The sequence below is a fragment of the Electrophorus electricus genome, chromosome 5 (genome assembly GCF_041902795.1).
Source record: "Electrophorus electricus isolate QZ-2024a chromosome 5, ASM4190279v1, whole genome shotgun sequence".
In the NCBI taxonomy this organism is placed as follows: Eukaryota; Metazoa; Chordata; class Actinopteri; order Gymnotiformes; family Gymnotidae; genus Electrophorus; species Electrophorus electricus.
The window spans coordinates 12,640,001-12,665,000 of NC_137501.1; the positions used below are offsets into that span (position 1 = coordinate 12,640,001).

Sequence of the window (25,000 nt, forward strand, 5' to 3'; positions counted from 1 at the left end):
TGAGACGCCCCCCTGAACAGTAAACACACACACTCAAACACTACTGAGACGCCCCCCTGAACAGTAAACACACACTCAAACACTACTGAGACGCCCCCCTGAACAGTAAACACACACTCAAACACTACTGAGACGCCCCCCTGAACAGTAAACACACACTCAAACACTACTGAGACGCCCCCCTGAACAGTAAACACACACACTCAAACACTACTGAGACGCCCCCCTGAACAGTAAACACACACACTCAAACACTACTGAGACGCCCCCCTGAACAGTAAACACACACACTCAAACACTACTGAGACGCCCCCCTGAACAGTAAACACACACTCAAACACTACTGAGACGCCCCCCTGAACAGTAAACACACACACTCAAACACTACTGAGACGCCCCCCTGAACAGTAAACACACACTCAAACACTACTGAGACGCCCCCCTGAACAGTAAACACACACTCAAACACTACTGAGACGCCCCCCTGAACAGTAAACACACACTCAAACACTACTGAGACGCCCCCCTGAACAGTAAACACACACTCAAACACTACTGAGACGCCCCCCTGAACAGTAAACACACACTCAAACACTACTGAGACGCCCCCCTGAACAGTAAACACACACTCAAACACTACTGAGATGCCCCCCTGAACAGTAAACACACACACTCAAACACTACTGAGACGCCCCCCTGAACAGTAAACACACACTCAAACACTACTGAGACGCCCCCCTGAACAGTAAACACACACTCAAACACTACTGAGACGCCCCCCTGAACAGTAAACACACACTCAAACACTACTGAGACGCCCCCCTGAACAGTAAACACACACTCAAACACTACTGAGACGCCCCCCTGAACAGTAAACACACACACTCAAACACTACTGAGACGCCCCCCTGAACAGTAAACACACACACTCAAACACTACTGAGACGCCCCCCTGAACAGTAAACACACACTCAAACACTACTGAGACGCCCCCCTGAACAGTAAACACACACACTCAAGCACTACTGAGACGCCCCCCTGAACAGTAAACACACACTCAAACACTACTGAGACGCCCCCCTGAACAGTAAACACACACTCAAAACACTACTGAGACGCCCCCCTGAACAGTAAACACACACACTCAAACACTACTGAGACGCCCCCCTGAACAGTAAACACACACTCAAACACTACTGAGACGCCCCCCTGAACAGTAAACACACACTCAAACACTACTGAGACGCCCCCCTGAACAGTAAACACACACTCAAACACTACTGAGACGCCCCCCTGAACAGTAAACACACACTCAAACACTACTGAGACGCCCCCCTGAACAGTAAACACACACTCAAACACTACTGAGACGCCCCCCTGAACAGTAAACACACACTCAAACACTACTGAGACGCCCCCCTGAACAGTAAACACACACTCAAACACTACTGAGACGCCCCCTGAACAGTAAACACACACTCAAAACACTACTGAGACGCCCCCCTGAACAGTAAACACACACTCAAACACTACTGAGACGCCCCCCTGAACAGTAAACACACACTCAAACACTACTGAGACGCCCCCCTGAACAGTAAACACACACTCAAACACTACTGAGACGCCCCCCTGAACAGTAAACACACACTCAAACACTACTGAGACGCCCCCCTGAACAGTAAACACACACTCAAACACTACTGAGACGCCCCCCTGAACAGTAAACACACACACTCAAACACTACTGAGACGCCCCCCTGAACAGTAAACACACACTCAAACACTACTGAGACGCCCCCCTGAACAGTAAACACACACACTCAAGCACTACTGAGACGCCCCCCTGAACAGTAAACACACACTCAAACACTACTGAGACGCCCCCCTGAACAGTAAACACACACTCAAACACTACTGAGACGCCCCCCTGAACAGTAAACACACACACTCAAGCACTACTGAGACGCCCCCCTGAACAGTAAACACACACTCAAACACTACTGAGACGCCCCCCTGAACAGTAAACACACACTCAAGCACTACTGAGACGCCCCCCTGAACAGTAAACACACACTCAAACACTACTGAGACGCCCCCCTGAACAGTAAACACACACTCAAACACTACTGAGACGCCCCCCTGAACAGTAAACACACACTCAAACACTACTGAGACGCCCCCCTGAACAGTAAACACACACTCAAACACTACTGAGACGCCCCCCTGAACAGTAAACACACACTCAAAACACTACTGAGACGCCCCCCTGAACAGTAAACACACACACTCAAGCACTACTGAGACGACCCTCTGAACAGTAAAGACACACACACACACACACACACACACACACACACACACTCTCAAACGCTACTGAGACAACCCTCTGAACAAGAAATACATACATACATACACACACACACACACACACAAACAATCTGAACTCTGTATCCCTCTCCAGGTTGATGAAGAAGAGCTGGTTCAGGAGGAAGGTGTACGACTGGGATCCTTATTTCAAATTTCCCAACAGGATGATCGGCACGGCCGTCATCTCCCTCATCGGACTCTACACGGTGTGTGTGTGTGCGCGCAGGGGAACAAATGAACAAACATTTTACATGCCATTTATCCTTTTTATTTACTTTTCCTTGTGTATGAATTGTGCCAACTGTACAGTAAAAAAGTGTGTGTGTGTGTGTGTCCTCCTGCAGATGACTCTAGGGGACTATGGGCTGAGTGGTTATGTGTTCAGTAAGCTGGTGTCTCTGTCCGAGTCTCTGGAGCAGCTAGCCCAGTCCTGTAATGGCAGTAATAACACGTTTATCACTGTCCTGCCGTACGTGGAGGAATTTGGCCATGTAGCAAAGAGTGAGACAGTCCACCTATATCTGCCTCACCACCTTTCCTCTCTGTATACGTCTCTATTTTGTATTTTTTTCCAATACAGCAAAGTTCTATTCTCTATTCTGTTTTGAGTTTTAATGCTCTAAAGGTGACATTTGTAAACAAATTGTCTTGTTTATTTTCTAGGGACCTGGTTCATCACAATAGCATCGACCTCGCTGACGTCTGTAACCTACACGTTTCACGTGTTAGCATGCTACAGGTATGCATCCATACAGAAACATCCAACACAGTCCAACAGTGAGCGGTAAGCAGGCGGACGCATGTGCGGAGAAGAGCGAGATTTATGAAGGGCAAATCCAGAATCGTAGTCGTTATAGCAGTACAGGGTCATAGAGCCAATACGGAGATTTGGAAAACACATGACAAAACAAAAACACATGAAGACAAACAGGGGAATTAGGCTGTAACAAATGAGGCTAGGAAAACTCGGGGCTAAGAAACACGAAGTACAAACCAACATGCAATACAACCAGACACAATGAACCTAACAACCACGATCAACACATGAACGCACTGAGGTAAGCAAATAAACAGCCTAGGCACAGCGCACAAGACACGGTTTAAATACATGAACTTAACAAGACTAGAAACGAGTGACAGGTGTGGAAATCAAACGAGGGGCGGAGAAAACGAAACCACGGCATGGAACAAAACTATACAAGACAGGGAAAACACGGAGCATGAAGATGGGCGGGACTAACCGTGAAACACAAACACATTTTAATCAAACAGCTTCCTACAGTTCCATCCAGAACGGATCAGATCGCGGGGACAGTTGATATGATCAGTTGATTGAGAGACAAGTAAGCGTTTATTAAAAATGCCTGATCACAGTTTTAATTTCTTGATAGGAAACATATTAGGAGGTTGTGGGCTGGTGATAGGACCTTTTTGCCTGAGAAGTTCCACAAACCAACCTCTGCTATTAGTGTGGTGAGGGTGTGTGTGTGTGTGTGTGTATCAGGACTAAAATGCTTGTTTGGTAAAGTGAAAATGTCAATTTTTTCATCACTGTATAAATCTACACATAATAATGAATTGTGCTAATTGCTAATCCATCCGTCAATAATAATCAGATAATCCCTCCTCTCCCAGGCTGCCATTACGAGGTATTCTGGCTGGCAGATCGCCTTTACACTCTGGGGTGAGTGACTGTCTCTAAAACTCATATGCAGTCAAAATGTGTGCACTACATCACCAGACACTCTGTTGTTCAACCTCCGGTCTGGTTTATTAGTCTTCCACAAATCTCCCAGAATTGAAGTTTTTTGAAATGGCAAAGTTTTATGTTCCATTTCTTACTGCCTACTGTCAAAACGAATAACGCTTCCAAAGTCGCTCTTTGGAGTGCAGAGGTTTGAGGACGGACTTCGAAGCTCAGACTGCGTTACGCTCTGTAAGCGCAGTCAGAACCAAGTTTACAGGCGCCATCTACTGTCCAGAAGGAGCACTGCAACATGCACGAATCCGTGCGCTACAGCGGTGTTCGGTTTCGGCCTGGGCGAAACAGGGTAGTGTCACCTGGTCCTTTGGTCCCTGGTGATTCAACTCACCGGCTAAATGACGGCGGAATCACATTTAGCATAACACTTAGCAACCGCTGCGGTACAAAAGGGCTACTGATCATTCAACTGTACACTGCAGTGCACGAGAATATCCAACTCGTTATTTGAATTCCTGTTGGGAATGCTCAGTATGAAATTCTTACTATGTATTAAGCTTGCGGGTCAAATGATAGCATATCCAGTTCCCTTAAAAGATGACAAGGGCCAGGCGATTATTTTAAATGGGTCTGAAGTGTGTCTAATGATTCTTTAAACGACGTGAAGTCGGCTGAAGTCGTTGGAGAGCTTCTGTCAGCTGGCGTCACGGCAGCGCCTTCCAGTGTCGCGCGCTAGACGCGCAGAACCATAGTCACGTGACGTGCTGCCTTCTGGACCAGACGCTTGGCCAGGAGAGCTGCTCAGACGACCTCTACCCGTCTGAGACGTTATTTCAAGACTGGAATGACTGATGGATGAATTGATTGGAAAATGGATGCGTCCGTGTGATTTTACACGTGAGTCTGTATGTCGCCCCCTGCAGGTTACCTGATAATGCACTTTGTGCAGTTCACGTTTGCGATGCTGTTTGTTTATTTGGTGGTGCTGCCCATCCAGAAGGGAGGGTTCCTCTCCTGGTTCTCCAACCTGGCCATCATACTGTGAGCCTGACTTCACCCCTCACCTTTGCACCGAACACTAGTCCTGGATCAGTTTTTCCATACTTAATGGGACTTTGGTAGCAGAGTGGAGCTGATCTCAGATTTTTATTTGTTTGTTTGTTTGCTTCTGCAGGTTGACCATCTTCTTTGTGGTTGCGCTAGTAGTGGTGCAGATTGTGTTGGTTCAGATCTTCTTCCTGCAGGACAAACTCTCCCCAGAGGACAAGCAGAAGCCCCTGGCCCTCAACAACAGGTGTGAAGTGCGACAGCGCCAAACCCAGCTACTAACCAAGGGTTTAATGCACAACAGGCAGCAGAAACACTAACACCATCTCAAACACTCACTAAATAAACATTCACTAATGACAGGTAACATGACAAAGGTCATAGTTCAGACACAGAGCAGCTCTTTGATGGTAATATGCCGACCTCAGTGTGGAAAACAGTTAAGACTGAGTGTGTATAAACACACCAAATCCAACAGGTGTCTCTCTCTTTTGCAGAAAAGCCTTCCATAGCTTTAATTACTTCTTCTTCTTCTATAACGTCGTTATGGGACTGAGCAACTGCATCTTACGCCTGGTCAACAGCTGCATTGTGGGTACCTGGCTTGTGTCACGCATCGACCGGACCATCATGCAACGGGGCTATGAGCGCTTGGATCCAGGTTAAATTAGATGGCTAGAAGCTGCACTTTTAGACTGACCTGAGAGCAGTTTTATCAGTTTTATCACCTGACTTATAACGATAAGACTAAAGTTGTCACAGGGTGAAACTAGACCAGAATGAAATGTATCATCAAGCAGGATTTTATTGTGTGAAATGATTCACAATATTACTCACTTATTCTTAGTAATAACCAAAAAAATTATAATTCAGAATTATACTTTTAAAAATTTAAAGAAATTAGAAATTGTCTAGAAATTGGAAAGATAGAAGAGAAAACAGAATGTCAATAGAATAGCATTCATTTATCCATCAATTCATTCATTCATTCATTCATTCATCTATTCTGTAGGCTACTGCACATGGGTAGGAATGATAACAGCGGATCATTACCATAGCAACCCTATTATGGTCTGTTTCTGCCACTTGCTGCTTAAACAGACTGCAGCGAGACAGAGAGAACCTAATACTTATTCACAGTTTGACAACATAGGTCAGTGACCACACACACACACACACACACACACACATTCACATAAAGGGCTTTTAGAGGGCTCTACAGCAACATTTAACATTTTAACATTTGCTCTGCTGTTCCCCAGACTGTCCAGCAGGGAGCAGAGTTTGCACTCGCTGGCTTCTCTTCTACACTCTGTTAAAAAACCCAGGGCTCATTCTACTCAGGAAGAGACGGCGCCACACTCAGGACCTGCGGGCCCTCGCCTGGGCTATGACATCACAGATCGAGGGAACAGGCTCTCCAGTCAGCGGAGTGTCTGACATCCCACAATTCCCTGTGTCCCAGGATAAGAACACACAGGACTAAAGTGCTTTCCTTGTTTTCGGTGGAGGTCAATGGTGAAAAGAGTTCCATCTCTGAACTCTTTATTATGTCCATATTCACCACCAGGCCTGACTGTCACCGAGGGGGAGACTTAGCAGGACCTCAGCAAGCAAAATGGACCAAATCAAGTTGGACTTTGGTGCTTTGGTACTGATCTGGGGTGATGGGACACCCTATGCTAATTAAAGACACTGGGAGATTTGGATTAATCGAACAGTTGCCTTTATTTGCAGTACACTGGCTTTTTTAGGTGGTGACTGAGCTGTATTTTTATGAAACACCATCTCTCTGTAGCTTCTAAAGCAATCTTTTCAAGGTTTCTCCATGTCTGCTAAATTCATGAATACGTACTGCACACAGACTAAACCCACTCTGGCCTGTATTGACTGTGGTCTGAGAAAACTCAGCCTTAGCTAATGGCAGGGCGAGAGTGAGTTTAACTGCAGTGCCAAACTGGGTTACTATCACCATCTCCTCTGCAAACAATTTGTCTTCAGTAAACGTCAAATACTTCAGTGGAGTTCCAGGATGACTGAGAGTGCAAGCTTTGGAGTAAAGTACTCCTGGATGTACTTCTTACCACAGGACTATCAGAAAGTTCACTACAATACCCATGAGGCAATACAGACAGCTAGTGCAGTAAACCCAACTGTGCCAGATTAAAAGTAGAGTCAGGTATCACGACAAAGCACAGTGATGCACCCAACTGTGTTGCCTTACCACATAACCACCTAACTGTGTTACCTTACCATGTAACTACTTAACTGTGTTACCTTACCACATAACCACCTAACTGTGTTACCTTACCACATAACCACCTAACTGTGTTACCTTACCATGTAACCACCTAACTGTGTTACCTTACCATGTAACCACTAGCTGTGTTACCTTACCATGTAACCACCTAACTGTGTTACCTTACCATGTAACCACTTAACTGTGTTATCTTACCATGTAACCACCTTGCATTCACAAGTCATCCAAAGTCCAAAGTCTATAAAGTCAATTTTTTATGAGTTGAAATTGTCACAGTAAATTGAGGACAGCTCAACATAAATATGCGTTCAAACAATAATTTTTTATTAATCCACCTATGTAAGTTAATATTTTTCTTCAATCAGCCATACGTCATAATAAGAACAGTGCGTGTGTGTGTGTGTGTGTGTGTGTGTGTGTGTGTGTGTGTGTGTGTGTGAGTGAGTGAGTGAGCGACGGAGAGAGCAATAGAGAAAGGGAGAAAGAGAGAGGTGCTTATGGAACATAAGCACAGTTATCTGTGGACTTTATTGATCTTTTCTCCAAACGCATCATCATAAGCTCACCCCTCTCCTGCCATCTCTGCATGGCAGAGAGCTTCCCAAACAGCTGTATCACTGCCTGGTTTGGAAAACGCTCCGTCTCGGACCATGAGACCCTGGGGAGAATAGCGAGGACAGCCGGGAAGATCATCTTGGTCTCTCTCTCCCCTCCATCATGGATATTTACAACACGCACTGCCTCCATACCGCCAAAAGCACTGATCCCACACACCCCTCAAACAAACTCCTCTCTCTCCTACCTTATGGGCAGAGCTACCTAACCACTCAGGTCCTTACAGCTAGACTGTATAACAGTTTCTTCCCGCATGTCATCAGACTCAACTCCCATGACAGACCGTAAATATTGAACAAACACTATTCACTTTAATAATACTGTGTTCTTAAATGAGTGCAACTGGCTGTTACCTCAGTGAATGCTGTATGCTATTGGCATCATTGTTAAGATATCACAATATGGTACATCCTTAGCACATCCACTCAGTCCCATGCGCTTTATCTGTGAAGCATAGTGGCCCGGCCTTTCGGCTTTCGATGGGAAGGTTCTCGGTTCTAATCTTTGCTCTGTGTCATACGATAGCTTTGACTCCAGCTTCCAAAGAAGCTGGAATATGCGAAGAGAAGCGTTTCATTGTACTGTACATGTGTAATAAGGGCTTAAATAAAGGCTTTCCATCGGGCTTAAATCATATATTTATTGTTTACACTTATGTTCCTTTTTTGTGTTACATCACGGTCTTAGAGGAACGTTTTTTTCCTCGTTTTACTGTATATAGATGAAATGACAATAAAAAAGCCAATAAATAAAAGAGACTTGAAACTTTTTTTATTCAGCTACGATGTCCTAATGGCTTAAAGGGGAGAATCCGTTATACACGGTGTTAGAAGTAAAATAACCAACTTAATTTAGTAATTTAGTAGTATACGTTTCAGTTTAATAGTAGTCTAAAGAAACTTTACTTGGTATTTTAAGATTACAATAAGTATAAATTACGCATACTACGTGTGTGAAGCATGAATGTGAAGCGATGTTATTTTTATTTTATCACTTTTTATTATATATTATGTTTTATATCCGAACTGCTCTTCGATCTGACGAGAGGGGATCCCACATGCTTGGAAAACTTCTGTATTAGAGTCATAATGTAAAAACGTGCGTTTTCTTTTTAATTTAGTTCTTAACTTAATTTCAACTGGCAATCTTTAATATTTAGATGACAATACGATCACAGATGATGTCCTCATTGGTTGATTTAGTCGATGGATTGTTTTACTCCTCTGATATAACCCCCCCCCCTCCCCCCCTTTTTGGTAATGACGTAAACAATGAACATGCGCGCACAATCTCACGCGGGATTCTGAACGGTAGTTAGGTTAGCTAACACATTTTTAGGTGAGTTGCCAAGCAGTTATAAATCAATTATTTACATTAATAATGTTAAGATGCTATAACAGAGTTGCTGCAGGTAACTGTCACAACATAAGTTTAACCAGTTAGCTAGCTGTATAAGGTTTTGCCGACTTCATTCAGACAGTTTGCTAGCTGGCTAACGTAGCTGGTTCGTCGTTAGCAGTTAGCCTGGCTGTTTCTGGCTTTAGCATGCTAGCACACATAATGGTCTGACCTCATCAGTGACACGAATGCTACAGTGTTTGCATCCTTAATGTGTTAGCTAGTAAGTATTTTAGCTGTTTCCTTTCCATGAAGAAAACTGGAATTGATGGGGTTTTTTTTTTGCAATAACAAAATAAATTCTTGTTGGCTAGGTTTACGATGCCTTGGGTATCCACCTAAGGCTAGATACCTAGCGTGGTTTCCGCCTCATGCCAAGAGCTAGCTATCCCATCTTGGTCCACATACTGGGCCCAAATCTTCGTCAGCAGTTACCAACGGTTGATTAGCTAGTAAACTAGCTAGGTTAAGTATTTTATGGTGGAAGGTATCAGAAACGAGACTTTTTGACTTCAACATGGACTCACTAGACCTTTTTCCTTGTAGTTTGTGTATGATTTCGTGGACTTTCTAAATTCTCAGTGCAGAATGACTGACGTGGACCTGCTGAAGAAGATGCTGCGCGCGGTGCTTCAGAGCAGCAAGAACGGCGTGGCTCTCTCCCGCCTGCAGTCGGATTACCGCGCCCTTACCGGCGAGTCAATCCAGTACCGGGAGATGGGCCACGCCAGCCTCGAGAGCTTCCTGCGAAGCGTACCGAACGTGGTGCGCCTGGAGCGTGACCGCAGCGGAGAGGTGAGCCACACATTGGGTGGCCGGGTTCCCGTTTTAGAGTGGACGGTCCGGTTTTGTCTCCGGTAGAACGCCTGGACGGACACCTCTTCGTCACCCTTCTTTGTTGCTTTCCATCGATCGATGATGGTTTTATCGTGTTACTGGGTCAAAACCATTCCACAGCGTCCAAGATGCTTCTAATCTCAGCTAAACTCTCAGCGCTTTCTCTCTGGGTTGTTTCCTTTCTCATTATTTATACCTTGGTAACGTACATTTGAATCTAAGACAACATAAGTGAAAATGTGAAATAAATAATAATTTTATATATATATATATATATATATATATATATATATATATATATATATATATATATATATAAAATATTATTATTGGGGAGTAGGGGTAGGTTTTACACAGTGAAGAGGGTTGGTGAACCTTTCATGAAGAATGCGCAATGGGGAGGATTGGCTTTTCTCTGAAGGAGAGAAGGTTAGAGTTTGCTTCTCTATTGCTTGACGGCAGGATTTTCTAGTGAGTCTGATGACATAAAAGCTAACATAGACTGGTAGGAGTAGTCATTGCTACTTATTCTAATGGAGTTTCCTTGATGTTGGCAAACTGACATTTACTAGATGCTGAGGAAATTGTTGCATACATGTTTGTTAGGTGGTGTGGAAATGATTTGTAAACAAATAACCAAGTAATGTGTTAATATTGGTTAGGTAGGTGGTGTGGAAATGGTGTGATTAAAAAAAAAAAAAAAAAAGATATGTAGTGTGTATATAGTAGTTTAGTAAGTGCTGTGTGAGTTTGATAGGTGGTGTGGAATTGTGTGTGGTAGGTGGTGTGTGTTGCGGCTGTGTGTAAGGAGACAGCCCACATCGCCCAGCTGGTCTCCCGCCAGAAGAACTTGAAGAAGACGGGCTCCTTTCAGCTCTTGAACTGCCACATGCGAGCTAAGCCTTCTTCACTGTTCTCACACAGTGGTAAAAAGAGACACACACACACACACACACACACACACACACAACACACAGTGTAGAGGTAAGGAAGACCCTCCTGTAGGAACTGGTTATCAGCTGGTTTGATTCAAGCAAATTTTGGTCACCAGAACAGGGCATTTCAGCACCTGACCCACACAATGCATCAATGAAAAGATGAGTTTCTGTTTTTAGCAATACTGTTGGTACTTTATTGCTAACTGTTGGTTGTTCATCTGTTATGAGTAACGCGTTTTGTGTTTGTTTTTAATTACCTTTCTGGTGTTTGTGGTCCGGAAGCTAAGCCCTGCACATCTTTGCGGCAGCCTGCTCACGTGACCCATCCCATGCCGGGCTCCACCTTGCGCTCTGGTTTCCACAGTGACCAGCAACAGGTCTTCCGCACCAGCCTGCAGACCAGTGGCAGCCTCGTCCCCCATGTCCAAAAGGCCACAGGGTTGGTGACGGCCTGCTGAGTGTTCGAACATCAATAAAGGGTTTTTAAAAATCTACATCAGTCTTTTAAAAGATTGTTAGTATATTTGAATGCGTGATTAATATCCCACACCCCTTTTCAGTTTTACTGTCCATGATTCCAAATTGTCTCTATACGTCATACCCCGTCTGAAGTCTGAGAAGGCTGTACTATTTAAAAGCAACACTTTTAAACTATGTCCTTTAAATGTAGTTGTACTGAAACACACTGGTATGTGCTCATGTAACATCTAATGAGGTGGGTAACCTATGTAACGTTAGCAAGCACATTTATAATATGAACCAGGCAGACTAACTTTGTTTAATTATACATAGGACACGGTGGGGGACACTTCTCAAAGGTTTTTTTCTTTTCCCATTCACACAAAGCAGCTGGCCATTAGAAATACACTTCCCACTGCTAATGATCTATTTAGGTTAGTCATGACTTTACATGAATGAATGAATAGTCTAGTTGCAGTTATACTGTTGCGGTTTTTCTTTGTGTAGCTCTCTGCGTGAGAGAAGCTGTGTGTGTGTGTGTGTGTGTGTGTGTGTGTGTGTGTGTGCGCGCGCGCACGCACGTGTGTAAAGCTGCATGTAATTTGCTGTTTGCTTCTCTCCACCGGTCCCAGGTCAGTGCGGAGCCGTGCTGTTCCCAAGAAGTCCCCATGGGACGGAAAGCCTCATCTGTCCAGAGAGAGTAATATTGCAGGTAAAGCAGTCTGACTAAGATGACATTAACATTACCAGGCTGAAGTGATCGAAATCTGATTTTTGGCCTTAATGTTGTGTCTGATTGTGTGTGGACATGTGGTGTTCAGTCTACATGCATGCACTTGGCGCTGTCCTTGTCAAACCGTTTGCCCTCCAGAACAAAACATGACATGTATGTAAGCTGCCAGCGCAACCATTTTGTCAGGTTTAATGCCATTACAATTGACACTCTTTTGTTGGCATCTTGGGTAACTCTTTCAAAAAGTGCGGATGCGTGCTGTTTCAGAGAACAGACGCGTTCATATTTGGTAGACACAGGTCACTTTCTATTATGAATAAAAATGGGCAAATCCCATCAGCAAAAGAACTCCCTGTTTCTCTTGCGCTGTGCTGATTGCTGATTTGTTGTGCAGCGGCACAGACACATGTAGGGGGCACTGCTGTGGCATCGAAGGCGGGGCGTGGTGACTTTGAGCTGGTCCAGGGCCGCCTCGTGCAGCTCCTGCGCGCACACAGCAGTGGCGTGTGGCTCTCCAAAGTTCCTCAGCTCTACAGGGACACATTCCACCAGGAGCTCCCCGCAAACACACTGTCGCAGCTGGAGACCTGGACGCATGTTTGCACAGTGAGGAAATACGCGTACACACACACACACACACACACACACACACACACACACACACATAGCACGTAAGCTTTTCTTTGTTTTTGTTTAAGGTGGAGAGAGTAGGTGGTGTAAACGTCGTGGACCGTCTGGTGTACCCTGCTACACCGGCGCCCTCAAAGCCCTGCATGCCACCACCTGCCACCTCAAAGCCCCTTGGGACCCTCAGGACCCCAAAAAACCCTCTCAGACTTTCTATCCCACAATCCCCAGCTTCTCCTATCCACAACACCCCGAGTCCAATGGCCTCGAAACCCGCCAACCCTGCCCAGATCTCTCCACCTCTGCCAGAGACCTCCAAGTGCCTGCCGAGCCCCGCTTCCCTGCGTCGGTCCCTGCCAACTCCGCCCTCCACTCCGCCCTCCACTCCGCCCTACTCACAGACCCCGCTGCCTCCGGACACGAAGCAGAAACTCCGGGAGCTGCTGAGCAAGTATAGCCGCGGCCTGTGGGTCCACGCCTTGCCCCGCCTCTTCCAGGAGGCCTTTAGGTACCCCCTTCGGCTCGCCTGATGGACTCATCCCAATGTCCCTACATCCCAGAGCTTTGTGCAGCTGAATTTTGTGTTCTAATCACGGTTCTGTCTCCCCAGGTGCGATTTCCCGCTGCAGGTTTTGGACGACTTGTCTGCGCTGGCTGACATCTGTGTGGTGGAGTACCCCGTGCCTGGCCATCGTAACAAGGCCATCCTCTACGCCCTGCCCTCCTGCAGCCTGCCTGAGCCACGCCCACAGCCACGCCCACTCATCATGCACCATGGCAACCCGGAAGTGCCTGCCCTCCCACTGCCCAAGGAGGAGTTCCCGTCTGTGCTGGTGATGGAGGCCAATAGCACCAACAATATCATATTCAGGTTGTGTGTGTGCGCGCCACAATGAGATGCACAAACGCAATGTGGGTGTATTGGGGAGGGTTACTCTCCGGCCTCTGTGTGTGTGTGTGTGTGTTAGGTATGTGGGGGAGGGTTATTCTCGGGCCCTGGAAAACATGGAGGACACCATGTTGGTGTGCTACCGCCACAAGGGCGCAGGTCGTTCCGTTCCCTCTCCTACGATAGGTCAGCTGGTGGCGGTCGCCATGGAGGACAATGTGGTGCTCCGCGCCCAGGTGCAGCAGGTGACGGGGGACGATGTTCAGGTACGTTGGATGAGCAGCAAAAGGAGTGGTGCAGTAGTGTGTTGGTGTCCCTGGCCTGGTAACAGTGTGTGTGTATGTTTGCTTGCAGCTGTTCTGTGTGGATCACGGCTTCTCAGAGTTCGTAAGCAAGAAGAAACTATTGCAGCTGTCCGAGAGTTTCCTCACACTCCCCTTCCAGGCCACCACTGGGCGCCTCGCAGGTAGATCTCACCTGAAGCTCAGCTCAGCGCTGGCTGGTTGGCTCAGGTAGATCTCACCTGAAGTTTTATTTATTTGGTTTTTTTGTTTGTTTACTGCTCTTGGTGGGTGACTGTGGCTTCCGTAACGTTTCTGAGGTCTGGAGCCGTTCAGCGAGGACCCCACGGTCCTGAAGACTCTGGAGTCGTTTGCATGCGGCCGCACGCTATTGGCTGAGCTCGTGGAGCGGGAGGCCACGCCCGTTTTGGTGCTGTATGACACGTCCCAGCAGACAGACGTCAATGTAAACGCTGCGTGCCTTCAGGCGCTGCAGGACAGAAGTATGGAGAACCCCCTGCAGGTTAGTTCAGGCAGTGCGGGACAGAAGCATGTATCACCCTGCAGGTGAGTACAGGCGCTGTGGGACAGAAGTGTGGCGCCAGAACCCTGCAGGTGAGTTCCCACCTCACTCACCAAACAGGTGACAGGTCTCAACTTGCGTTACAACATGGATTTTTGGAAAAACACCTTGCTACTTGGAGGTCCAGTCAAGAGGCTCAAAATTGTGGCTCAAAGCTGGTGAGAAATAGTGGAGACTGCGTGAAGGTTTTCATTCAAAATGTCCCTCCCTCACCGTTACTGTAGGTTAACAGCTCCTACAGAGACGTGTGTGTGACCAACGTGTGCTCAGACGGCACCGTGTACTGCCAATTGCCATCCCGGGGCATGGCCAAGCTGGCACATGTCATGGACAAGATCGAGTCTTACCTGCTCTCGCAGGTATTGTCACCTTCACGGTTTTTGTTTTGAAATTTGTTTTATTAAAATGCCATCAGATGAATATTTACTGCCGGGAGAGGCACATTCATGTTAAACTTTTCAATTTATTAAATAAAAGAAAGTAATAAATGTGTAACAGTTATTCACATATTTATATAGTTGGTCAGAATAGGTCAAACCTCTGTTTGCCTCACGGTGCATTTACCATTGAGCTCGACCTCTGGCTTAAAAACATCAAGGATTCTTTTATAGAACAGACAGATCGGTTACTGTGTGTCTCTGTCCGTTCAGGTCTCGTGGGATCTTCTGGTTGTCAGGCCGTTCTGTGGTAAAGTGTGTCTGGCGCAACACAAAGGCAGGTGGGCCAGAGTGGAGGTGAGCAAACTAAACACCGCTTCCCTCCGTCTGTCTGCCCCTTCCTGTTTTTCTCCCTATTACTTTGCATAGTACAAAACATCTAACAACGGACAAAATAATACTCAAACCAAACATTTGAAAAACAATAAGCTCTATGCTTTACAGCAGGTATTAAAGCCTCCATCCTATATTGTCATGCAAAAGAGAGCTTCAAAATGAATGTTTGTTTGTTTCCCTGTTTTGTTTCCTCTTTCTGGATTTTCCTTTATGTTCTATATATAGTAACATAATTTTATCAACAATGTTCCACTATCAGTGGGGTGATGAGAGGCTCTGGGCTGCTGGTTTGGTGAAGTAATTTCCAGTACAATGTAAGAATTAAGACCCGGCGTAACAGTGATGTTCAGTGATGAACTGCCAGGCAGTCTGCAGCAGTTAATGAGCGAGTGAAGGGATGAATGGGAGGGGTGGACAGGTGGAGGGACATGTGGAGTGACTGGCTGTTTGGCTGTCTCAGGTCACTCAGCTACATGGAAGCCAGGTGGTAGACATTGTGTTTGTGGATCTGGGACTTCCTGCCTCTCTGGAGGTCAGTGAACTGAGAGAGATCCCACTCCACTTCCTCCGAGAGCTGATCACAATACCGCCACAGGTATGGGGAGACACACACACACACACACACACAGTGTACTTCACTTTGAATTCATCACATGACTGGCTGTGAAATGCTGTCTGTGTGCCGTGACTGTGGTGTTGACTGTGTCTGTAGGCGGTGAAATGCCGTCTGGCTGAGCTGGTATGTGATGGAGGGGTGTGGCCTCCTGACGCTGTGCTGTGGCTCAGGGAGATGCTGCTGAACGCAGACGACTGCGGGATGAAGGTGTGTGTGTCTGACCACAACTCTTAGTGCTCTCTGATAGGAGAGAGGTCATTGCTTAACCATTTAGTGCGTGTGTGTCTGAGCACAGATATGTCATCTGGACTTGGCGGGGCAGGTGCATGTTTACCTATTCCGTGGCGCAGGTGCCTACGAGCGCTCTGCCAGCATTAACCTGCAGCTGGTGTCCTCCACCCTCTGGTCGTGCCGGAGGGACGGGCACCTCCCCACCCCCGCTTGGCTTGCCCTGCCTGTGGCGGGCGACGCCCCCGACATCCTGCCCCTGCCCCTGGAACTGCCCCAGGCAGGGAAGAGCCTGGATGTGTTTGTGTCTGTGGCCTGCCACCCAGGGCACTTTGTGCTCCAGCCATGGCAGGAGCTGTACAAGCTGGTGGTGCTGATGGGGGAAATGATCCTTCACTACAACCGGCAGGACGGGCAGCGTGTGCGGGTGGAGAAGGACCACGTCTATGCTGCCAAGATCGACAGCAAGTGAGAGGAGTCTCGTCTGTACAGCTCTCACTCCTTCAGAAACTCAGTCCTTTGTTTGCGTCTCTCTCTGCCCTGCCCCACTGTAAGCTGTCTGTGTGATCCGTTCGGTCTCTGTCTAGCTGGCACCGTGTGCTGGTGAAGGGAGTGCTCGCCAACTCGCTGGCATCCGTCTACCAGCTGGACTACGGGAAGCACGAGCTCGTGCACTGCTCCCAGATCCAGCCGCTCACCGCAGAGTTCCGCCAGCTGCCCTTCCAGGCTGTGCCTGCACAGCTGGCAGGTGAGGCATACCTGGACAACACCAGCCTCTCTGAGGGCTGTAAAAAAAATAAAAAAAAACAACTTTGAAACTCACTTTAGTGTTGGTGTTTAATGAGACTAATGAAAACTACAGAGTGTTCTGTGTGTGTTTTTGTGTGTGCGCGCGCGCGTGCTGGTGCTGTCTTAGGCGTCACGCAGGGTAAGTGGGGTGAGGAGGCCTCTATCGTGTTTCGGAACCACGTGGAGCGAAAACCTCTGGTGGCGCAGGTGGAGTCCGTCCAGCAGGGGGCGCATCCCTGGGAGCGCCGCCTGTCCGTCTACCTGGTGGACACTTCTCTGGACGAGAGCGACGTGTGGATCCATGCCACCATGGCGGAGTTTACGAGCGAGCTCGGCAGCGCCGCGTAGGACGCCACGTCCTCCGCGAGGACCAGGACGAGCCCCCAGTCTCAAACGTTTGCACCGAGGAAGTCGCGTGTCGACTTAGCGAGAGTTTTAGAATTTTAAAGCAGACTTTTGATTTTTGTGGAAGCGAATTTTCCGTAGAACCGCAGATTTGGGACGTGTGGACTGAGGTTCTGGAGTCTCGGCTGAGGTGATTGTGGGTTTCCTTTGTGTTGTGGGTAATGTGGACAGAGCCTTAGAGGTGCCGCACGCAGAGTAACGCTGGGCAATAGCGACTGTACTTGTGTAGTTAAATCTATTAACGTTAAATGTCCGAAATGCTTCCGAGAGGACCAAGACAGCTCGCGCTGCAAAGACGTCTTTGTAATAACAATTAAGGGCCAGGCGTGTTTAACTTTAACGCTTACCTTATATTTGTGGATTTGCAATGAAGCCGTTCGTCCTTGTTTTCTGTTTGGTTTATATTTTAATTTGTGTCGGGTTTTTTGGGTCATGCACTGAACTTTGCTGTTTGATTTTACGAGGGGGGGGGGTTGTTTGTTTAATTTTGGCTTATGATTTGTGTGCTGTTTGTTTTCCCACCCAGAAACAATGTAATGGCTTGATTGTAAAGAAACATGTTCGTTTTCTTGCTATTTTGTTCATTGGCTGACATGTTCATATTGTATTAAACGAAATCGGTAATCGGGAACTAGTTGCGTAATTGTGATCGGTGTCCGCACAACCTCGATGCGAGACGGGCGGCACGGGTGAACCTTTTGCAGTCGCCGTTTCGTTTTCAGTAAATGTACCAAACCGGACAGCAGCAGGTTCTTGCGAGCGTTGCATCGTTTGACGGACAGCTGAGGCGGGGTCTTTCGCCGCCACTGCGCTCGTGGGAAAAGGTACCCTTCCGACCGGCCAAGGGGACCGTAGCGCGTTGGAAGGAAAGCCCCCCGGCGACGCGTACCGGATCACCGAGGGCTTTTTGTGTTCGCGTGCGGATTGTACTGTGAATTCGGTCGTTCGCGGTTTGCAGCGGCACGTTGGAGTGACTTGCCGGCTCCGAAAAGAAGCCATATCTGGTCAAAGTATTTAGCCAGCTGTCACGAAGCGGGACCCTCGCGCTATATATAGACCGAATAATCAGTGTCTGAGGTAAGTGAAAATGATAGCCGCAATCTGTCTAATCAACATTTCAAACGTTTAGATTGTATGCCGTTGTCTATTGAAACGTTTTATACGCGTTCTCGTTGCGATTAAACTTTTACTAAACGGTGTGAGTTTTGGTCAGTTTAGTGAATGTAAACGTGGCGAACTGACAGTTTTAACTTGTACGTAAAACGATGGCATACAATAGTCCCTGAAACTATAAACAGTCTGAAAGCGATGACTACCAAGGGCAAGTTGAAAACTGCGGGAGTTACAATTAATCAACCTGACTAAAACAACTGCCACTGTGCGGTCTCGTTACAGTCTACTTTTAAGTTGAAATATTGGGTACAAGCAGACCATTCCCCACCGTGAAAATACAGAAAGTCCTTTCAAGGAATGCAGTGTCACTGAACTAGACGTCGAGTACTTAACCGAGGCTGAAAAGTCTCTACGTTTGTTTGTTTGTTTGTTTTTTCTTTAATTGGATGCGTGTTTCACTCGTGGTTTGTGGAGGTGTATATTAATGTCCTTTTACCCTGTACTAAACGGCCTCTCAGACTTCAAAGCTTACATTGCCTATTGTGGGCGCGGGCAGATTCAGGTCCCAGTATTAACCATGTTTTTTCTATTAGTTCGTTTGACCCCTGACATTAGTATGTTTTTTGGGGGTTAAACAGGGCGCCGGATCTAAATATACTCTGCCATATGTTTGCACTGTGACCGCGGGCCCTCTGACAGCTGTTGCGCGCGCCAAGCACGCCCTCTTTTTCCGCGTGTCCTAGTGTTCGCGCGTGAACTTCTGATGTGTCGCCAAACCGACGTTCAGCTGTTGTAGCGTTTGGGGTCACGCAGGCCGCTAACAGAAAAAAGTCGTAAAGTCGTAATGTCAGCATGTAGTATAAAGAAGGCCTATCTTGAGCAACTTTGATTTACAGAATTTAGCTTTTGTCCAAAGCGACTTACAATTATGACACAACTCGAGCAATTGAGGGTTAAGGGTCTTTCTCAGGAACCCAACAGTGGCAACCTTATAATTACAAGTCCACTACCTTAACCACTGAGCTACGGCTGTTTTATTTACAGTTACCTTAACATGTAGCAGCCCTCTTTCCAGAACAACCAAAGGTAAAAAAAAACCAAAGGTTTTTTAATGCATTTTTAAGTTCAAACAGGTTACAGTATAAGGGTGCAGTCAAACTAAAGCCCATGTAGTGCTTTGGAATTAGTGCTTTGGTATTGCGTGCTTGAGCTGTTGTTTTGGTTAATGTTGACTATTCATAACATTAATCTTTTATTGGTTGTTCAGCCATGTGTGTGTTTGTGTCATTCCCCTCCAGGTCCTGAGGGGGTGCCGCATAGCTGTCTGTGCCTTTCTGCTGGCTCCTCCTTCTCTTCCTCCCTCTCTCCCCCCTCTCTCTTCTCCTCCATCATGTCGTTCCGTAAGGAGATGGAGAAGTACCGGGACATCGACGAGGACGAGCTCCTGCAGAAGCTCAGCGAAGAGGAGCTGAGTAGGCTAGAAGATGAGCTCCAGGAGCTCGACCCTGATGTAAGAGCCTTGTGAAGCTTTAATAAGCCTCGTGGGGCCGTTATTACAGCAGGCCCGCTTTGCTGAACCACAAGCAAGATGTTTTGTGTTTTTGAACTCCTGTTGCAAAGTATCAAAGCGTATTTAAGACTTTTTGAAGCGTCAAAGTTGAGAAGCTGTTGTCCGTGCAGCTGTGCCTTGCACTTGTATACACTCTTACACAGTATAGTACTGATCACACTTAGGCAAGTTGGAGTCCACTGGTCCTGAGGTGTACTGTAGCGTCTGGATCCAGTGATCCCTCCCCATGGAAATGAATGCAGCCGCAGTGTAGTGATAAAACTCTGAGGACTGAAGTTTGATTTGGCTTTAGACGACAGACGTGAAAGTGAAGTGTGTTTCTCCCCTGCCGAACAGCGCAGAAGATCTCAGTTTAACTGCAGTGATGAAACAGAGTGGTAAACAGGGCCATGGCCTTGTGTGCACACCTCACAGTGTTTAGAGTCAGATGCATTAGTAAGAGGGTCACCAGCAAAGACACTTATCACTGCGCTGTAGGAACCTCATACATCTGAATATACAAACTCTTCAGAGATGTATGTAAAACTGTTGAGTCTTCTGGATGTGAGAGTTCGTGTTTCTTGGTGTCTTAAACCATTTTATGGGCAAAATGGATCACAGCTGACAGTGGTGCAGGACTCGGGTTTGAGTTGTGGGGTGTCCCGCTGACGCTGGTGCAGGACTCAGGTTTGAGTTGCGGGATGTCCCGCTGACGCTGGTGCAGGTAACTGGAAGTCCTGAGTCAGAATCGGAGTTGCTTTTGTTTCCATTTGTGGTGTCTTGTCAGCTTCGTGCCATTTTGTCCTGTTACCCCTCCTGTAACACCCTCCCCTTCCCCCAGTAGCTGGTGCAGCTTCGTGATGACCTACATTCATACCCAGGTCCCCCAGTCACTCGCCTGAGAGCTCAACAGAGATTAGTGCAATGACTGGCCTGGTCCCAGTGTGGGTGGAGGAGCTTCGTCATGCCCAGATCTGTCACTCATGTTGTGGAATGACTTAAGTCGTCTGCCCCGTTACTCCCGTTTTCACAAATTTATAAGGGTCCTAAATGTGTGTCCTTGTAAACTACTGCTGGAAACTTTCTTAGTGTATTAGCGTATTTGGTGATTGTTTCTAAATTAATGCTGCACGTTAGAGGCTGAACTGTGTTTTAAGTATGAGTGAGGTTTTGTGGAGGTGTGGGATGTGTGTTGTGTTTCTTGGGCCATGTGTGTGTCTCTGGTGGAGGTCCAGTCCTCCGACACCCACGTGGCACTGATGGAGGACTAATGGCCCAGCGCGGTGAGGGCCACACGCTCCTTTCTGAGGGTTTACTCTGCACATAAATCCTCTGTAAGGCCCATCTGCCTCAACCCCACATCCCCAGAGTCAACAGCCATAACTCCTCAGAAATGTACACATTATGATTCAACCCAAGCAATGGATCACTGCTGAACTGTTGTCGTGTGACTGGTGCATATTGGCTGAGTAATAATTCTTTGTTTATTTTTGTCAGAGCTATGTTTGTTTGGGTACTGAAGTGAGATGACACACCAATCACTGGTAATTATGCAGATTACCAGTTTGTAATTACTGGTGTATGTTCACTAACTTGGTTAACAGCGTTGGGGGGGATTACTTCAAAAATGTGTTCTGTTCCAGAGTACCGATTACCTTGTATCTGTACTCCAATCCAAAGGCTTCCTATATTAAAGTGTCGTAATTTGATTATTTTACATGACCTGCCGGAGAGTTTTAGAACACTGGCCTTCTCCAGTGTCTCCACCAAGCTCCTGTGTTTTCTTTGTGAAGACTCGTGAATTACTGATGTTATGTGTGAAAGTTGTCCACATAAACATGTCCCTTCCTCGTTAGAACAACACGGCTGAGAAGGACCAAACCTACACTCCTGTCACACTGCAAGGCTCCACCACTGTAAACATCCCCCAATATTTTGCCATTGGTAAGAACACTACTGAACCTGTGGTGCTTTGTTAGAATATGTATTAAAATACTCTTCTTAGACGGGTCGTGGACTCCTTATCTAAAGTTTTACAGGAAACAGTTCTGCCGTTAGACATTTGCGCACCACTCGGTGAAGAAGGCGGTGTCTTAAAAAGCGGATCGTGATTTGGGTTCTTCGCATCCGTCCCTTGTAGCGAGACTGTAAGCAGGAGGTGTTCGTCTGTTTATGACTGCGGGACACAACGTGGGAAACGCTTTCCGAATGAGTCTGAGCAGTGCGACAGGCTTCAGGCAACCGTTGGTGTGATTAGGACCGTTAAACGGTCACGGCAACCGTTTGCTCGATTATAATCATTAAAAGATTGGTAAAGACGAAAGGAAAAAAAGTGATCTCTGTTAATTCCGTTAGAAATCGCTATATATATTTAACACTTAATTACTAGTTTAATCTAATTTCTGCCTTTTTCCTGTAACTAATGGAAAAGTGTCATCTTCTCGGTTTCCCGGTTACGTAACGTCATTACATGTATTCCATTACTGTCCAAGCCTGCTAGTTAATGGCGGGTGGTGTGATGGGTTAGTTATTACTGCTAACGTTCCCGTCTTTGTCGGCTCAGCACAGACTGTGGCTACAGATAAACAGCTGGAATATGTGATATGGGTGTGTGTGAAGTGCCGTGGGTTCTGCTGCCTGTCCACTGCCACCTTCAACTGACACACACACACACACACACACACACACACACACTTTTCTCTGCTTTATGTAGCGAAGTATCAAGCTCAGACAGGGCCTGGCTGGAGGGTTTGTTATTATCTGAGTGATACAGAGAATGTTGGTGTCCAGATTGTGTGCTGATAGCTGGTTGTGCTCAACTGCTGCTCAAATGCCCTTCTGTTTTGCTTCACTGCTGCTCTAATGCACTTCTGCCCATTTTCAGTGGGGTTTTAAAGTTCAAAGTTTATTTGTGACGTACATATTCATACATGGTATAACTGGCAGTGAAAAGCTTTCAGCACATCAGGGTGTTTTTTATCAATCCCCCCCACCCCACCCCAGAGAGTAGACCCTGAGCGGATGTGGCTCGCAGGGGGCATGGTTATTGGGCTGAGTGTGTGTTATTTGCAGTGAGGTCTGGAACGGGGTTTCCCATGAGCACCTGCTCTGAGCGTACCGTCCTGTCTTACTGCACCACCTGCGCTTTTTTAATGAGAGAGCAGGTGGTATTAGCATATGAATGCATATTAATGAAACCTCTCAGAATGCCTGGAAGCCACTGAACGCATTTATATCTATGACCATCAGCTGACTCTCTTATCCAGAGATTTCTCTGTTTAAAGTATCCTTAGCTAAATAAAGTTAAAAGAATAAATAAAATTATTACCTGTATGTTGTCCGTACATTGCGTGAACGTCACGTTAACATTTCCGTGTTGCACCTGCAGAACGCCTTGTTGCCTGCTGGGCTCAGGCAGCGTGATCAGACAAAGAAAGCTCCGACCGGCACGTTCCACAGGGATAACCTGCTGGCACATCTGGAAAAGCAGGCGAAGGAGCACCCAGACCGCGATGACCTGGTGCCCTACACGGGCGAGAAGAGAGGTGAGGTCCGCCTGGTCCAGGGTCAGTGCTCGCCTCTTCCCGTACAGCCAGGCTGATCGGGTGTGTGTCTCCGTGCAGGGAAGCCGTGGGTCCCTAAGACGAAGATTGTTGACCCAATTCTGGAGGATGTGACCCTTGAGCCAGAGCTAGAAGAGGCCTTAGCCAGTGCTTCAGACGCAGAGCTCTGTGACATAGCAGGTACACACACTCTTTGTATCTTTATATGAGCATCACCTGAAATCTTTTGCGCACTTTAGTTACTTTTCTGTGTAATCCCATAACTCCACTCCATCTGGGTTTAATCCCACACCTCCACTCCATTTCCCATCAGCCCCTTCACCAAGTCACACTAATGATATTTACCCCTTTTGCCCTCCTGCTGATACGTTTTCCCCCATTACCCCTTTTTATTCGGTGTGTTTCTCTGTGTGTGTTTTGCTCTTTCTCTGGTTTCCAGCCACCTCCTTCTCTCTGTTCTTCATCCCGTCTCTGTGCCTTCCCGATTCTCCTGATTCTAACCCACGGAACCTTCCAGTAGGTCACTCTGCACTCTCTCCTGCTTGTGCACGCAGCGCTAACCTCTCCGCAAACGTTCTGACAACATTTTCCTTCTGTACGTACGTCTGATCCGTCTGTGTTGATGCGTGAGATCTACCAGAGGTCTGGGGGTTTGACGGGGTGTGTGATCTACCAGAGGTCTGGGGGTTTGAGGGTGCAGTATTTTCACTGTTCCTGGGATTGAGGTCTTTTGGACTGAAATTAATGACATCACTCCTGTGATCTGTTTGAGTCACCCCTCCAGATTGGGGGTTACAGCCCAGACGACCTTGGTCTTAACCTTCCCCATTCTCTTTCTCTCTCTCTCTGTGTTTCTTCTTCTCATATTCCTTTGGATGTTTCCACCCCACATTTATCACCACTGTTCTCTGAATCTTGTCCACTATTGTGATGTCTGGGACGTTCACCAGCCTTTTGGACTTGAGGGCATCCACCTCATGTCTTCCACGTGTTTCCGTATATGTCCCCTGACACTTGGATGTCTCTCTTAGCATCTGCTTTCCTTGCCAGCGTCTTGCATCCTGCTACTGGGTACTGGATTGTCTCACAGGCGCCTGTCCACAGTCTGCATATTGGGTCTCTGGTGTGATACAGCCCTGCTTCTACTGATCTGGTGTTTAGTGCTTGATGTTCTGCTGCAGTGATTAGTGCCTTATGTCGGTCACTTCTGATATAAGACTGTGTTGTG

General features: G+C 46.9%; 3 protein-coding genes across 5 annotated transcripts in view; all 3 read left to right on the top strand.

Moving 5' to 3' along the window:
* Nucleotides 1–7,738, top strand: part of LOC113583539 (stimulated by retinoic acid gene 6 protein-like) — a 14,216-nt gene extending 6,478 nt beyond the window's left edge. The window contains exons 9-18 of the mRNA XM_081714200.1: nucleotides 2,462–2,573; nucleotides 2,712–2,868; nucleotides 3,031–3,106; nucleotides 3,759–3,840; nucleotides 4,003–4,051; nucleotides 4,993–5,110; nucleotides 5,244–5,363; nucleotides 5,614–5,777; nucleotides 6,129–6,269; nucleotides 6,379–7,738. Of these exons, the coding sequence (XP_081570326.1) occupies nucleotides 2,462–2,573; nucleotides 2,712–2,868; nucleotides 3,031–3,106; nucleotides 3,759–3,840; nucleotides 4,003–4,051; nucleotides 4,993–5,110; nucleotides 5,244–5,363; nucleotides 5,614–5,777; nucleotides 6,129–6,269; nucleotides 6,379–6,602 (1,243 nt within the window). The 3' untranslated portion in view covers nucleotides 6,603–7,738. The remainder of the gene's footprint in view (nucleotides 1–2,461; nucleotides 2,574–2,711; nucleotides 2,869–3,030; nucleotides 3,107–3,758; nucleotides 3,841–4,002; nucleotides 4,052–4,992; nucleotides 5,111–5,243; nucleotides 5,364–5,613; nucleotides 5,778–6,128; nucleotides 6,270–6,378) is intronic.
* A 2,239-nt stretch (nucleotides 7,739–9,977) lies between these two features.
* Nucleotides 9,978–17,490, top strand: tdrd7a (tudor domain containing 7 a). The gene is made up of 18 exons (XM_035530029.2): nucleotides 9,978–10,184; nucleotides 11,008–11,152; nucleotides 11,447–11,603; nucleotides 12,256–12,335; nucleotides 12,751–12,962; nucleotides 13,055–13,131; nucleotides 13,171–13,491; nucleotides 13,594–13,854; nucleotides 13,952–14,138; nucleotides 14,227–14,338; nucleotides 14,474–14,676; nucleotides 14,961–15,095; nucleotides 15,387–15,470; nucleotides 15,970–16,104; nucleotides 16,222–16,332; nucleotides 16,421–16,821; nucleotides 16,941–17,101; nucleotides 17,270–17,490. Exons 1-18 carry the CDS (start codon nucleotides 9,978–9,980, stop codon nucleotides 17,488–17,490), a joined length of 3,210 nt encoding a protein of 1,069 aa, XP_035385922.1.
* Nucleotides 17,491–17,525: 35 nt separating this feature from the next.
* The window catches only part of tmod1 (tropomodulin 1), a 13,282-nt gene continuing 5,807 nt past the window's right edge, over nucleotides 17,526–25,000 (top strand). Inside the window, exons 1-4 of one of the 3 annotated variants that reach the window (XM_081714212.1) lie at nucleotides 17,526–17,677; nucleotides 19,959–20,170; nucleotides 23,598–23,754; nucleotides 23,833–23,952. In XM_081714212.1, coding sequence (XP_081570338.1) covers nucleotides 20,051–20,170; nucleotides 23,598–23,754; nucleotides 23,833–23,952 — 397 coding nt within the window. In that variant the 5' untranslated portion in view covers nucleotides 17,526–17,677; nucleotides 19,959–20,050. Of the gene's footprint in view, nucleotides 17,678–17,712; nucleotides 18,625–19,958; nucleotides 20,171–23,597; nucleotides 23,755–23,832; nucleotides 23,953–25,000 lie in introns of those variants that run through there. The other 2 variants (XM_027019916.3, XM_081714213.1) reach the window with 2 other exon arrangements.

Excerpts from the sequence above, each read along its gene's own strand:
- tdrd7a (XM_035530029.2), top strand. The coding sequence starts at position 9,978 with ATGACTGACGTGGACCTGCTGAAGAAGATGCTGCGCGCGGTGCTTCAG. Across the intron at positions 13,492-13,593 it reads CTCTTCCAGGAGGCCTTTAG|GTGCGATTTCCCGCTGCAGG; the intron begins GTACCCCCTTCG and ends CTGTCTCCCCAG. Across the intron at positions 16,333-16,420 it reads CAGACGACTGCGGGATGAAG|ATATGTCATCTGGACTTGGC; the intron begins GTGTGTGTGTCT and ends GTCTGAGCACAG.